Source organism: Megascapheus bottae, chromosome 7 (genome assembly GCF_031878675.1).
Source record: "Megascapheus bottae isolate mThoBot1 chromosome 7, mThoBot2.hap1, whole genome shotgun sequence".
Lineage (NCBI taxonomy): Eukaryota > Metazoa > Chordata > Mammalia > Rodentia > Geomyidae > Megascapheus > Megascapheus bottae.
Genome location: NC_143515.1, coordinates 66669516 through 66683431, shown reverse-complemented (window position 1 = coordinate 66683431; position 13916 = coordinate 66669516). Strand labels below are relative to the sequence as shown.

At 50.1% G+C, this 13916-nt stretch overlaps 1 protein-coding gene across 2 annotated transcripts; it reads left to right on the top strand.

Annotated features, from left to right (window-relative positions):
* The first annotated feature begins 558 nt into the window (after window positions 1-558).
* On the top strand, window positions 559-13913 carry Slc35f6 (solute carrier family 35 member F6). Of its 2 annotated transcripts, none has more exons than XM_090337323.1 (6): window positions 559-692; window positions 8588-8660; window positions 9357-9528; window positions 9786-9998; window positions 10645-10755; window positions 12925-13913. In XM_090337323.1, the coding sequence occupies exons 1-6, from the start codon at window positions 616-618 to the stop codon at window positions 13392-13394; spliced, it is 1116 nt and encodes a 371-aa protein (XP_090193449.1). In that variant the 5' UTR covers window positions 559-615; the 3' UTR covers window positions 13395-13913. The 2 variants fall into 2 exon arrangements, with proteins under 2 accessions (XP_090193449.1, XP_090193450.1); XM_090337324.1 differs by lacking the exon at window positions 559-692 and adding an exon at window positions 7527-7694.
* Window positions 13914-13916: the final 3 nt, after the last annotated feature.

The window sequence follows — 13916 nt, the reverse complement described above, 5'->3', positions numbered from 1 at the left end:
TATCCCGGTGCATTTTAGCTCTAATTTCCACATGCCAGAGAGAACTTGCACTGTCTGAGATGGGCTTACCCCACTTAGCACGATTTGTTCTAGTTCCATCCATTTCTCTGCAAACAACATTACTTTATTCTTTTGGAGCGGGAGGGGGGTCCACGCACCTACTGTGGGGCCATCTGGGCTGATGCCACATCTTGGTTATTGTGAAGACTGCTGCAATGACAATGAAGAGTCCAGGAGACTCTTGTAATTAATCACCAAAAAGTGGAGCTGTGGCTCGGGTAGGTAGAGCGGCCAACCGGGCGTGAAAAGCTCCAAGGCCGCACGCGGATCCTGAGCTCAAGCCTCAGGCCTCAGCACGAAGTCCCGTGCGTTCAATCCCCAGGGCCCCCCAAAAGCAAGAAAGCCACCCCGCAGCGCGGGCTGCGGAACTGCACAACGCCCGCCCGCCATCCGCGCGTCCCGGGGGCGGGGCGCCCGGGCGGAGGGGCGGGGCTTCTCGGTCACGTGAGGCACGAACCGGAAGCTCTTGAAACAGAGCCCGCCCCCTCCCGCCCCACCCCTTGTTGACTGCAGCCGGCGTTTCGCGGTCTCCAGCGCGCCCGGCCTCCAACCACCATGGCCTGGACCAAATACCAGCTGTTCCTGGCCGGGCTCATGCTCGTCACTGGCTCCATCAACACGCTGTCGGCCAAGTGAGTGTCTGGACGGGTCGGAGGGAGCCCCGCCGCGCCCGTGCCGCACCCTCCGCTGTCTCTGGCTTTGAGTCGCGGTGCGCGCCTCAGTTTCCTCCTCCCGCCGTCTGCCCAGGGCGCACGCACGCCGGCCGCTGTGGGGCCCGAGTGGGTGGGCCGAGTGGTCAATCAGTGCATGGGACCGGCTGAGGGGGCCCACGACCCCCTCAGGGTCAGGAGGGCTTCACATTACGCTTTGATTCTTAGGTGGGGTTCTTTTTTTTTCTCAGGAGGCTGACACTGTGTTCCCTGTCTCTTGAAAGTTTCTACACTTCCACCTCCAGGCAGGGCCTTCCTTCCCCTTCCATTTGCCATCAGCATCCCTAGCAGTGCCCAGAGACTGACCCTTGGCCACACGGATTCCCAGTTTTACATGGACAGTGGACAATGACCTCCTCTGGTCAGGTTTAACTTCCACTTGGGCCCTACCAGGCTCCACTGTGTTGACTTGGGGAAGCTAACCCTCTGCACTGGATTGTAGGCCCCCTGGGTTTTGTTTTTCTTTTTGTTTTTTACGCATTTCTGCACTTTTTTTTTTTTTTGTCGGTCGTGGGACTTGTCGGTCGTGGGCCTGGGCTTTGTCCCTGAGCTCTTCAGCTCAAGGCTACCACCCTACCCCTTGACCACAGCCCCACTTCCTTTTTTCTAGTGATTAATTGGAAATAAGAGTCTCAGGTTCTTTAGTGCCTGGACTGGCTTTGAACCTCGGGCCTCAGATCTCAGCCTCCTGAGAAGCTAGGATTACAGGTATGAGCCACCATGCCTGGCCCATCTCTGCATTTTGAGGAACTTATGTGCCAAGTTTCTGAGAGAGGAGGGCATTTCTTACTCATATCTGAGACATTTGTGTCTGGCATAGTTGGTCAGTGATATGAGGTGCTTCAGAGGAGAGCCTGGGAGGCAGTATTCACCTTGGCACATGGTTCTAAAGTATCTAAAATGTGTGGAAGAGAAGGAGGCAAAGTGACCAAGAGAAGATTCCTGCCTATGAGATGCTTAGAATCTCGGGTGGAGGAAACAGATGTGTACACATGTGATCATCACAATGTCCACCATCCCCTGAAGGAAGGCACTGCCGCTCTGGGTTTGGCTGTCCTGGTCTTGTGTTTCTGACTAGCTATGTCTTGTGGAGAGAACTGCTGGTCCCCTGGGGGTCACTCCCTGTGCTGAACCCTTGATTATAAGGAGCCCTACTCAAAGGCCCCCATCTCAAGTCAGGATCTGAACTGATCTGAACTATATTCAGCTATCAAATAAGCCAAGGCTTGGTTAAACACTCAAGAGAGTAAGCGAGTGTACGTCTGCCTGGGCTGCTGTCTTCTGAGAGAGTCCAAATGGTCCCTTACCACTGGGGTAAACTACTGACTCAGCTCTTCCCTTTAAAAACTCCAGACTGGAATGGAAGGGCTCCTCAAACCCAGGAGACTCCAAGATGACTGACTATCTGTGAGTCAGGAAGGAGGCTCCCAGGTTAAAGACCTAACCTTTGTGTTTGTTCTTTGCCTTTTAACCTAGTATGGGGCCTTGAAGGAGCCTCCCATCCTGAGACAGGCCCCAGAGTTGGATCATAAACAATACTCTAAAGCCAAACTGAAGGCCAAGCATGATAAACTGTAATCCCAGCTTCTTAGGAGGTAGATGCAGAAGAATTGAGAAGTTGAAGCCAGCCCTGGCAAGCTAGTAAGATCCTGTCTCAAAAACTATGAAAACAAAAGGACTCAAGTACGGCTCAAATGGTCAGTGCTTGCATAGCATGTGTAAAGCCTTGCATTCAATCCCCCAGTACCACCAAAAATGAACATGAAAACATCTACACCATGCTCTTAGAGAAAGAATGTAGGTGAGCAGCATGGACACCCTGGTCTAACTATGGATTGGGAAGGCACTACAGGTACAGGCAGACAGCATGTGATCGCAGTTGCCATTGTAGCCAATACCCAGAGAACACCCAGTCTACCACATGCCAGATTCTGCTCTGCCCACTTTCCATGTGAACCCAGAATTCTCACAACTACCCAGCTAGGTAGACAAGTTCATTTTCCCTGGATAAGTCAATTGAGGTACAGAAAGATTAAGTTCATTGCCAAGTTCAGCTCATCTACCAGATGTCGGGGAAATGTATTTGAAATAACATAGCCTGGCACTAAATCCATGACTTTTTCTTACTTTTTTTTTTTTTAAAGACTAGAGACCAGATCTTACAATGTTTGAATATATGATCCTTCTGCTGACTCATCCTCTTGAGTGCTGGCATTACAAGCATGTGTTGCCAGGCCTAACTCAAGAGTATTTTTTTTTTTTTTTTTTGGTGCTTAGGAACAGATTCTGGATCTCAGTCATACTAGGCAAATGTTCTACCACTGTGTCATACCACCAACTAGAGTTCATGCTCTTAACCGCCAAAGGGAGTGAGGGTAGGGACTTCTTCAGTCATTTGGGGGCATCTGTTTATTTACTTGTTTTTCCTTTGAGACAGGTTCTCACTGGATATCCCAGGCTGGCTTTACACTCAGAATTCTCCTGAATTGCCATGCCCAAGTTCTGGGTGTTTTGTAACTGTTAGAAATGGAAAGCATCCAGTCGAATCCCCACAATTTACAAGGGAGTCTCCACAAGAAATGTATTTTGTGACTCAGATGGCTGATATGGAAATGGGGACTACTAGCACCCAAGTATTTAGAACTGTCGTGCCCCAAAGCCATACCCCCTTTCATCTCCCCAACACTAGATAAGCAAACCTGTGTGCAAAATGTGCCCTGCTCCCCACTAGTTCTCAGGGTGCTCTCCCCTTTGGTCTGTGCCTGGACCCAGGAATCCTGCCGTCAGCCTATTTAGTATCTTGACCAGCAGAAGCATAGTGCTGTCATCCTGGGTCTCAGGATGACTCAGAACTGGGGATGGGAAAGGGTGTGTGAGTATATACTTGCTGTGCTAGGACCACAGGCTGTAAGGAGAGGTCACATGCCTATGGGAAGAAAAGCTACCAGTCTGAGCTAGCCCTTTACTATGGGCTGGGAAGTAGCTGCTTCTCTTTTCCATGGCTGTTGATCATCTCTTTCAGACTTTTTCTTTCTGCCAGACCCAGTGCCTGTGATAGGCTGATGCCCATTTTGGAATTCTATTCTCCTAAATCCAGTACCCTTTCGCATCCCTTGTCTGAGCCTTCCTGAGACCCTGGCATGACCACACATTACACTCCTAGCCCAGAGGTTCTGCATTAGAGAAGGATTGAGGAGATAACCTAAGTTAGGTACAGCTTCCTTCTGACCTTAGACAAGCCATAAGGCCTACCAAGCAAAGGAGGGAATAGGTCTGATGCCCCTTTATTCCTGTGCAAGGGACCCTGCCTGGTAGTACCAGGCCCCTGTGTTAGAAAAAGCTCTTACTGTCCTTTCCATACCAGCTCCAGCTTTTTCCCTTGGCACCTGCCCCCACCTTCAGGTTCCGTGAACTAGCTTGAGATGTTGCTTCAAAGAGGTTGCAGGGCCAGCTGAAAGCCTAAGGTAATGCAGTAAAAGGGAAATAGCATGAGGCTTAGAAGCTGTGGGATGAGATGAGTCATCCAGCCTTTCTGAGCGTCAGTCTCTCCATCTGTAAAATGGACATGCTAATTTCTACACTGCCTTCTTCCCAGGCACTATACACTCTGCTGAGGAGGGATTTTCTCATCTATACAGATGACAAATGTCCTCTTATAAGCTAAATATCCCAGAATTGGAGAGAACTTGATCCTTCTAGATTGGTAGGAAAGAGAAAAAAGCTGACTCGCTGGGCTTGACTAGCTGGGGATGTGGAAGGAAATGTAGACATTCGGCAGGATGCATAGCTAAGCAGTCTGAATGTATCAGCTACTTCCCCGGTCTCTGCGTCACCCCTGGCCACACATGGGCATATTACCACCCAGAATGCTGAGCTTTGAGTGTGGTCAGGGCCTCCTGGGGATGACTCACACTCAGCAGGACTGCCCACTCCTCAGCTGCCTGCCTACACTCAGGGAATTTTGAAAGAAGCTAGCCTCTGCCAGCAGGGACTGTCATCTTGGGCTTCAGCCTATCCCCCAGAAATGGAGTCTACAAAGAATACCTCTGTAGGGCAGTAAGAAGTATCTAGTGTAAGAAAGTTATAGGAAAGTCTGGTATGGTGGCTCATGCCTATAATCCTAGCTACTGAGGAGGCTGAGATCTGAGGATCAAGGTTCAAAGCCAGCCGGCCACTAAAGGACCTGAGACTCTTTTATCTCCAATTAACCTCTGGGAAGTAGGGCTTGGTTCTAGGGTAGGGAGGTAGCCTTGAGCTGAAGAGCTCAGGGACAGCGCCTAGGCCAAGTTCAAGCCCCATGACTCACAAAAAGGAAGAAAGAAAGAAAGTTAGTTATAGGAAAAGGACATAGAAGTTAATGTTTCTATGCCTGATAAGCCCTGGGCCCTTGAACTACCTATAGACATGGGTTCTTCATTTGTCAAGGAGTTTCATGAGATAATGGCTGAATTATTTTCTAGTTCCTCATTTTGTGGCTCTGAAGTACAAGGACAATAGTCACCTCTGTCTCAGCTAACAGGGTGAGTTCTAGAGAATTAACATTTCTGGGATGGCTCCAGTGCTTGCAGGCTGGGGCAAAGTTGTGGCTGCACTTACCCCAATACATAGAGAGGTGCCATCTGCCGCATGGGAAAAAAGAGGGACAAGGCTCAAAAAAGGGTTCTGCCCTATTGAGTACTATTGACTAAGAGTCAGTAGACACTATGTCATATGCAAGACTGAACTTGCCAGATATTCTGCTGCCTAATGTTTTTTTTTAATATTGGAGTTTGAACTGAGGCTTTACTTCAGTTATTTTTCAGATAAGGTCTGGTATTTATGCCTAGACTGATGTGGCTGCTGACATTTTCTACATAGCTAGGATGGCAAGTGCATCCACCAATGCACATTTTTATGGGTTGAGATGGGGTCTTGCAAACTTTTGCTGGGCCAGGCCTTCAGCTGCAATTCTCCTGATGGCCATCTCCCAAGCATGTGGAAATACAAGTGTGAACCACTATACCCAGCTGCTGCTGCCTTTCTGACCCCAGATCTGCAGTGATAAATGAATAGGCCTAAACAGCTGTCTGCACCCTGAACCTCAGAGTTCTCCTCTTGAAATGGAAGGTCTTTTGAGGGTTCAACCAGGCAGCCTACAGGGCCTGGTCAGCACAGAACAGGACCAAGTCAGTACTCAAGAGTGTCTCTGGCTGGGATGTAGCTCAGTGGCAAAGCGCTTGCCTAGCAAATGCAATGTCTTGGGTTTGATCACCATTGCCAAAAAAGAAAAGACAAAAAAAAAAAGTATCTCTGAAACCTGGCTAGCAGCAAAGTGTGCCCTCCTGCATGGGTGCCATGGCTCTCCCCAACACACAGAGGCTGGATTTTAACTCTTGATTGTGAGACCACAGATCCTAAGCCTGCACAGTGAACCAAAGCCTGATATACTCCCTATGGTACCTGCAGGCCTGCGTATCTTCTCCCAGGCAAGAAGAGATCATTCTGAGCAATGCAGCTTTTCATGCTGACACCCAGTCCCCTCAGTCTGCTGAGTTCTTGGATACAAAGAGATTGCATTTCCCAGCTGGAAGCCGGCCAGTGAGGCCTGTCCAAACAGACCTGCCTCGTGGGAAAAGTCAAGACATCCAAGACTTTGGTGGAGAGGGAGCTCAGCTGAGCTGGCAGTTATCTTCCCATGAAGTTGGCCATGCTGAAGCAAGAACCCCCTACTCAGTAGCCCAGTCTCACCTCTGGCTCAATATGGTCCCCAGCCGGGACACCTCCCACTCCTCATCCCTATTGCATTCCTAGCGAGGATCTGGAAGGCCCATTTGCTCAAGAAAAATGCTTGGTTCTGTAATGGGTATTTCTTCCCAGACACTTGGTTGTCCTGTGGAAAATGAGCTCCCTGCTAGCCTATGAAGCTGCCTTGGACATAGCTGAGGTAGAATTTCTGGCCAAGAAAAAGCTGGTTGCCATCATCCCTAATTTCAGTTTGGACAAGATCTACCTCCCTGGGGGACCTGGCACTGTTCAACCCCAGCCTTCCCATGGACGTGTCATGCCACGTGCTGCCTCCTGCGTGGATGGATATGTAAAGGTTAAAGAAGCTTAAGGATCATGAACAAAAGGAGGAAACACTTAACCCCATGCCCAGCCCTTATTACATGGAGTTCACCGAACTCCTGTTTACTCATGCTTCAGACAACATCCCCAAAGAAGAGGCAATCTAGACCCTCGTCGGATCTGTGGGTCACATGCATGGCCAAGTCCTGGGTTTCTGCTAACAGCTTTGTGCAGCATCAGGAGGCACATGAATAACCTGACCTTAATGGAGATCAACCCCCAGGAGGCTTTTCTCACCCAAGTGCTCAGTCACTAACCCGCAGCCTTCACAATGCACCCAGTTTCAGGACTTCTAGAAGCTTGGCACGTGCTGGCAGACTTGATGGGTGATATAAGTGCTCAGGGTTTAGGAATGGTACTCAGGGTTCTGGAATTCTGATGACTTCTTTTTGTGATGCTAAGAAGCCAGTGGAAATATTTCTGAATGTGCAAAGAACATGGTTATTTTTTGTTTTGTTTTGTTTTTTGTCAATCGTGGGATTTGAACTCGGCCTGGGCATAGAGCTCTTCAGCTCAAGGCTACCACCTTACCTCTTGAGCCTCGTCGCCACTTCGGGTTTTCTGGTGGTTAATTGGAGAGAAGAGTCTCACAGACTTTAGTGTCTAGGCTGGCTTTGAACCTCGATCTTCAGATCTCCGCCTCCTGAGTAGCTAGGATTACAGGCATGAGCCACCATGCCTGGCTCAAAGAATTGTTTTCTTTTTTTTAATTCTAGTTAATAGAAGGGTTACATTAAATTTGCCAGATAAAAAGTGAATTACTTAATATTGAGTTGTGATTAGGCCTCCAACTCAGCTCCTGAGTGCTCAGTTCTCCAGGTAATTCTAGAAGCCAGCTTTTCTTCTGGGGTTTGGGGAAGTAAGTTCTCCTGGGTGTCATGCATATTGAGTTCAGGAAGAGACACAGCACCAGGGCCTTGTCCCTTCTTGGTCCTCATTTCTTGGGTTAAGCTTAGTTGTGCAAGTTACTCACACAGGGTGGCCAGTGGAGTAGCTGGACTTGGGACTGATTAGTGCTTATCAAATAAAAATGTGATCATCCAAAACAAACAAAAACAAAAAAGTTTTTTGTAGTAGTGTGCCCACAGCAGGCACTCAGAGTGTAGGACTGGCTGCTGAGTTTACTTAAACCTCGGTAAATGGGGAGCCAGAACAGGCCACAGGCATTGCTGCACAGACAGTGGCCCAGGGTGAGTTTTACTAGTGTTCTGTTAGATCGGGAAAGACTGTGTGTGTGTGTATGCCAGTCCTGGAGCTTGAACTCGGGACCTGAGCACCTTCCTTGGGTTTTCTCAAGAATATAGCTCTACCACTTGAACCACAGCACCACTTCTGGCCTTTTCTATGTATGTGATACCAAGGAATCAAACCCGGGTCTTCGTGCATGTGAGGCAAGGACTTTTACTACAAGGTCAAACTCCCAGCCCCATGAGAGACTTCTTGAGCTGCCAATTTGTGATTTGGCTGTGGCACCATGGTGACAGTGAGAAACTGGCTTCTGTTCCTACCACACCCCCTAAAGAAAGCAAGTGCTTGTCCCAAGGTTCCTGACGGGCCCTTCTGGACTCAGTAGCACCTCCCTTGTCCAGACCTGGTACCCTAGAGACTGGACCTTCTGAGAAGGAACTCTGGCTGAGGCTGAGTCTCTACACCAGGCCATGTAGAACATCTCTTACGTGCTATCAGAATGATCTTCCCTCTCTCTGATTCAGGTGGGCAGACAAATTCACAGCAGAAGGCTGCGGAGGGAGCAAGGAGCACTCCTTCAAGCACCCCTTCCTCCAGGTACTGGCCCTGCTCTCCCCCTTGTCTCCCATGCCACACATGGGGGCCCTGACACTAGGCTGTTTTCTAGCCTAGAGCCAGAGCTGCCTTGATCCCAGAAGAACCATCTGCCTCTCTCCCAGAACGAGGCCAGGGGTCTGAGAGCACCCCTGGAAGAAGGCCACAGATGCAGTCCTCCAGGGGAGGTCTGCCTGCACAAGTCCTAGCCAGGAATCCGCCCTCACTAATCTCAAGGCATGCAGAAAGTACCAGCCCCAGTGGCAAAGGCCTGTTCTCCATCCACCTGAGACCAGACCCCTACCAGGATGGGGCACATCCCATTAATAAAAGACACCCCTTTACTGGACTGGCAGTCTGCAGAAATAGATGTCACGCACCTGCCAGCACCTTCCAAGAGTCTTCAAGCCTCTTTGAGCCTCAATTTCTTCATGTGGACCACAGTGAGAGGTTGGCCTTATGGGAGCTGTCACACAGGGTCATACTACCTTAGAGCTTCCACTGGAATAGTTTGGAGGCTTCTGGACAGATCCAGGAGGCTATCTGGCCTTCCACAGCCACTCTTCCTTTGGGTGTTTGACATGTTGGGGTTCTGGGTGCGCTGTGGTCTGAAGAAAGCTTCCATGAACAAACAGTGCTGCTAAGGATGATCCCCAGGATCCCTGTAGCACAGAGCGGGGGGGCTTCTTGTGCCTGCAGGCGGTGGGCATGTTCCTGGGAGAGTTCTCCTGCCTGGCTGCCTTCTTCCTGCTCCGGTGCAGATCCACAGGGCAGTCAGACTCCAGTGTGGACCTCCAGCAGCCTTTCAATCCTCTTATTTTCCTGCCCCCAGCCCTCTGTGACATGACAGGAACCAGCCTCATGTATGTGGGTGAGTAGCCAGCCAGGCTGAACAAGGCTCAGTGAGGGCCAGGCCTGAAAGGACCACCAGTGAAACGATCCACAGACACCACACATAGAACCACCACACACACACACACGCACGCACGCACGCACGCACGCACGCACACACACACACACACACACATGGGTTTCCTGTGGACTCGATTTGTCTACAGTCCTGGAGAGCCCTCGGTGGCAGCCAGCCTTTGCCCTCAGGACTTAACTATCCTATCTCTTCTCTCCTAGCCCTGAACATGACCAGTGCTTCCAGCTTCCAGATGCTGCGGGGTGCTGTGATCATATTTACAGGCCTATTTTCGGTGGCTTTCCTGGGCCGGAGGCTGGCACCAAGCCAGTGGCTAGGTATCCTGGCCACCATTGCAGGTCTGGTGGTCGTGGGCCTGGCTGACCTCCTGAGCAAGCACGACAGTCAACAGAAGCTCAGCGAAGTGATCACAGGTGTGGCCAGGTGGGGACCCTGGGCTGCCTGTCCTGTCCAGTTCCCCCACTAGGAATCTAGCCCAGATTTGTCCCACAGACACAGGAAACCTTTTCCCTGTGTAGGTAGGTCAGGATAAGGGGACACACCTGTTCTCAAGGGATGATGAAAGTAAGGGAGACCAGAGAGGGGCAGGACTGCCAAGCAAGGGGTATAGCATAGAGGAGTAGGTAAGGCATGGAAGATCCGAGGAAGAGGCTGGGCCTGTGCTTCATGAATGCACATACGAACTGCTGGTCTGGGTAAGGGGTGGGAGGACCATTATGGAGCACTTACCTCAGGCCTGTGCATTCCTCATCCCAGTAGCTTTCCCAAAGGAATGACTTTATGATGAGATGACTGCCTTCTGTTACTCAGAGTCAAGATTAAGCCAGAAATGTCTTGCCTCAAGTCTGTTACTCCTTACATGACCTGCTTCCCCTATCGCACAGCAGTCCGGCCCATACAGGTCTTTGGATCTTCTGGAGCCTCTACCTGCTCCTCAGGCCAGGGTCATATGGAACCCCAGAAAGTTAGAAGCTAGCTGTTGTTCCATCCCTGGGGCCCTCCTGTCACCAACCCTTCTCACAGTGCAGCCCTGGTTTCACCTGGACCTCCTTTCCTCAGGGGACCTGTTGATCATCATGGCCCAGATCATCGTCGCCATCCAGATGGTGCTTGAAGAGAAGTTCATCTACAAACACAACGTGCACCCACTCCGGGCAGTGGGCACTGAGGGTACCTGTCATCACAGGGGCCGGGGACAGCCAGTGGTGTGAACTGCACAGGCCACACACAGGGCAGGTGCTGGCAACCACTGCAGAGGGCTAAGCTGCCCAGCCCGCGCTTTCCTTTTCCTCCATATGGGAGCTGACAGGTCCTGATACCTGGTGGGTCAGGCTGGGAAGGCAGCAGGTAGCAAAGGCCAGGCGGTACACTGGGCTTGGACCACAAACGTTCTGTCTTGAAGGTAGTGATGGATTCACATTTCCAACAGACAAGAATGAAGAGGAGGGGGGGCCGGGACTTTGGCCTAGTGGTTAAAGTGCTTGCCTAGCATGCATGAAGACCCGGGTTCAATTCCTCGGTACCACATACATAGAAAAAAGCCGGAAGTGGTGCTGAGGCTCAAGTGGTAGACCTCTAGCCTTGAGAAAGTCCAAGGACAGTACTCAGGCCCTGAGCTCAAGCCCAGGACTGGCAAAAAAAAAAAAAGAATGGAGAGGAGGGGACTCAAAACCCAACAAAGGCATGAGAAACATATGTTCAGTTTGGCTTATTATTGGGAAAATAATGAGAAATGAAGTATAGTAGAGAACCTTGATACCAGGTAAGTAGATTTAAATTAGATAACAGGAGCAACCAGTGAAGGTTTTTGAGTAGAAAAGCAACCAACAAAATTTTGCTTTAAAAGTATAGGATTAGCAATATAGATAAGAGTTGTAATGCCAGAGTGGCTGAGAGAAAAACAGCTGGTGGAGAGTGTGTCTGGCCCAGTGAACAGAGCCTGGCAGGTGAATGTAAATGAACCAATCCACTACCTTCTGGGGTACAGTTCTAGTTTTTACTCTTTTTTTTTTTTTTTTTTTTTTTTTTTTTTTTTTTTTTTGCTGGTCCTAGACCTTGAACTCTGGGCTTGGGCACTATTCCTAAGCTCCTTTTGCTCAAGGTTAAGCACTCTCTACAGCACCTCTTCCTGCTTTTTGTATGATTAATTGAAGATAGGAATCTCAAAGATTTTCCTGCCTGGACTGGCTTTGAACTGTGATCCTCAGGTCTTGGCCTCCTGAGTAGCTAGGATTACAGGCTAGTGTCCACTCTTGGTTTATGATAACTGGGGTTTGAATTCCAGGACTCATGAGCTCACTTGGCTTTTTTGCAGCTTAATCAAAGAGTTTCTTAGAATTGTCCTCCCTGGCTAGCTTCAGTCAAACCTCATTTCTCAGATCTTAGCTTTCTGCATAGCTAGGGTTATAGAGATGACCCACCAACACCTAGTTGCCACTCATTTTTTCTTGCAAAATTTGGTGAAACAGTGCATTGACTTGCATTCCAACACAGGCTTCTTATCGCAGACCAGTCATGTACTGGACTAGAGAGCTGTTTTCCTACTTGGTGAAAGCAATGCAGTGAGCTGGAACCAGCAGGGTTTGGGGTTTTGTTTTTTCCTGCTTAGAATAGAATTTAAATGTGAGTAAGCAGTACCTTGTAGGGTAGCTGTTGACCTGGGGACATGTGTACACCTATACTGGGTCACAGCAAAGTATTTCCTACTCGTGGGTCCATCCAAAGCTTCTAAGCCAGGTGCCAGTGGCTGATGTCTTTGATCCTAGCTACTCAGGAGGCTAAGGATCATGGGGCAAGGCCAGCCCAGTAAGGGACAGTTATCTCTAATTTAAAATAAATAAATAAGCTGATGGTGAAAGTGGAGTGTTGGGCCCAAGTGGTAGAATGCCCACCGTGAGTGAAAAACTAGAAAGTGAGAGCATCAAATCTTGTGTTCAAGTCTCAGAACCAGGTAGAGAATGAGGTAGAGAGCAGCCAGAGCCCACTGCCCTGGCCCAAGGGTCCTGGAGAGGTGGAGGATGGATCTCAGATAGATTGTGGATGCTAGTCAAGAGTAGCCTAGGGGGCCAGGAGTTCGGTAGAGTGCTTGCCTAGCATGTGTGAAAACCCATGTTCCATTACTTGGTACCTCATACATAGAAAAAGCCGGAAGTGGTGCTGTGGCTCAAGTGGTAGAGCTCTGTCCTTGAGAAAACTCAGGAGAGTACTCAGGCCCTGAGTTCAAGTTCCAGGAATGACCAAAAAAAAAAAAAAGTAGCCTAAGGTCAAAGACGCTGGGCCTGTGGGCTGTGAGGAGGCAGGGGCGTGGTAGAGATGGTGACCAGCCTGTTCACTCCCCAGGTCTCTTCGGCTTTGTGATCCTCGCCCTGTGCCTGATCCCCATGTACTACATCCCCGCTGGCTCCTTCAGTGGAAACCCTCAAGGGACCCTGGAGGATGCTCTGGACGCCTTCTGCCAGGTGGGCCACCAACCCCTAATCGCCGTGGCACTGCTGGGCAATATCAGCAGCATCGCCTTCTTCAACTTTGCCGGCATCAGCGTCACCAAGGAGATGAGCGCCACCACCCGCATGGTGCTGGACAGCTTGCGCACCGTGGTCATCTGGGCGCTGAGCCTGGCGCTGGGCTGGGAGACCTTCCACCCGCTGCAGGTCCTCGGCTTCCTCATCCTCCTCGCCGGCACTGCCCTCTACAACGGGCTGCACCGCCCACTGCTGTCCTGCCTGTCCAGGGGCCTGCGCCCCACCCAGGAGGGCGAGCATGAGAGACTACTGGGTGACAGCCGGACTCCCATCAATGAAGCCAGCTGAGCCTCCCTTCAGGCCTCTGCTGCCACTCCATGTTCCTTCTCCCAGAGGCCACGGGGACTGATGGGCTCACCCTCCTCCCAGCTGCTATCACAGAAGATAACCCCCGGGTCCTCTTGTCTTCAGGGACTCCAGGGTGGGTGCGACCTCGTCCCCACAAGCCTAAGCCTAGTGATTCCCCTCAGCTCTACAACCCTACTATTTCTGAATCGTAAACCAGATTATCATAATAGATTATCTAGTTTATGAGCCATAAGCTTCCGAAAGAAAAGTCATTGAATCAGTGTGCAGAGATAAGCACTGGGTGGTTGTTTTTTTTATTTTCAGTACCATGACTTGAACTCAGGGTCTTGTACTGTTACTTAACTTCCCACTGCACTACCACTGAAGCCAAGCCTCCAATATGGCACTTTCTGCCTGGGCCAGCTTCAGACTGTGTTCCTCCAGGTCTCAACCTCTTGAGTAGGTAGAATTACAGGTGTGAGGCACAGCACCCAGCAAGCATTGCATTTTCTAAAACTTAGA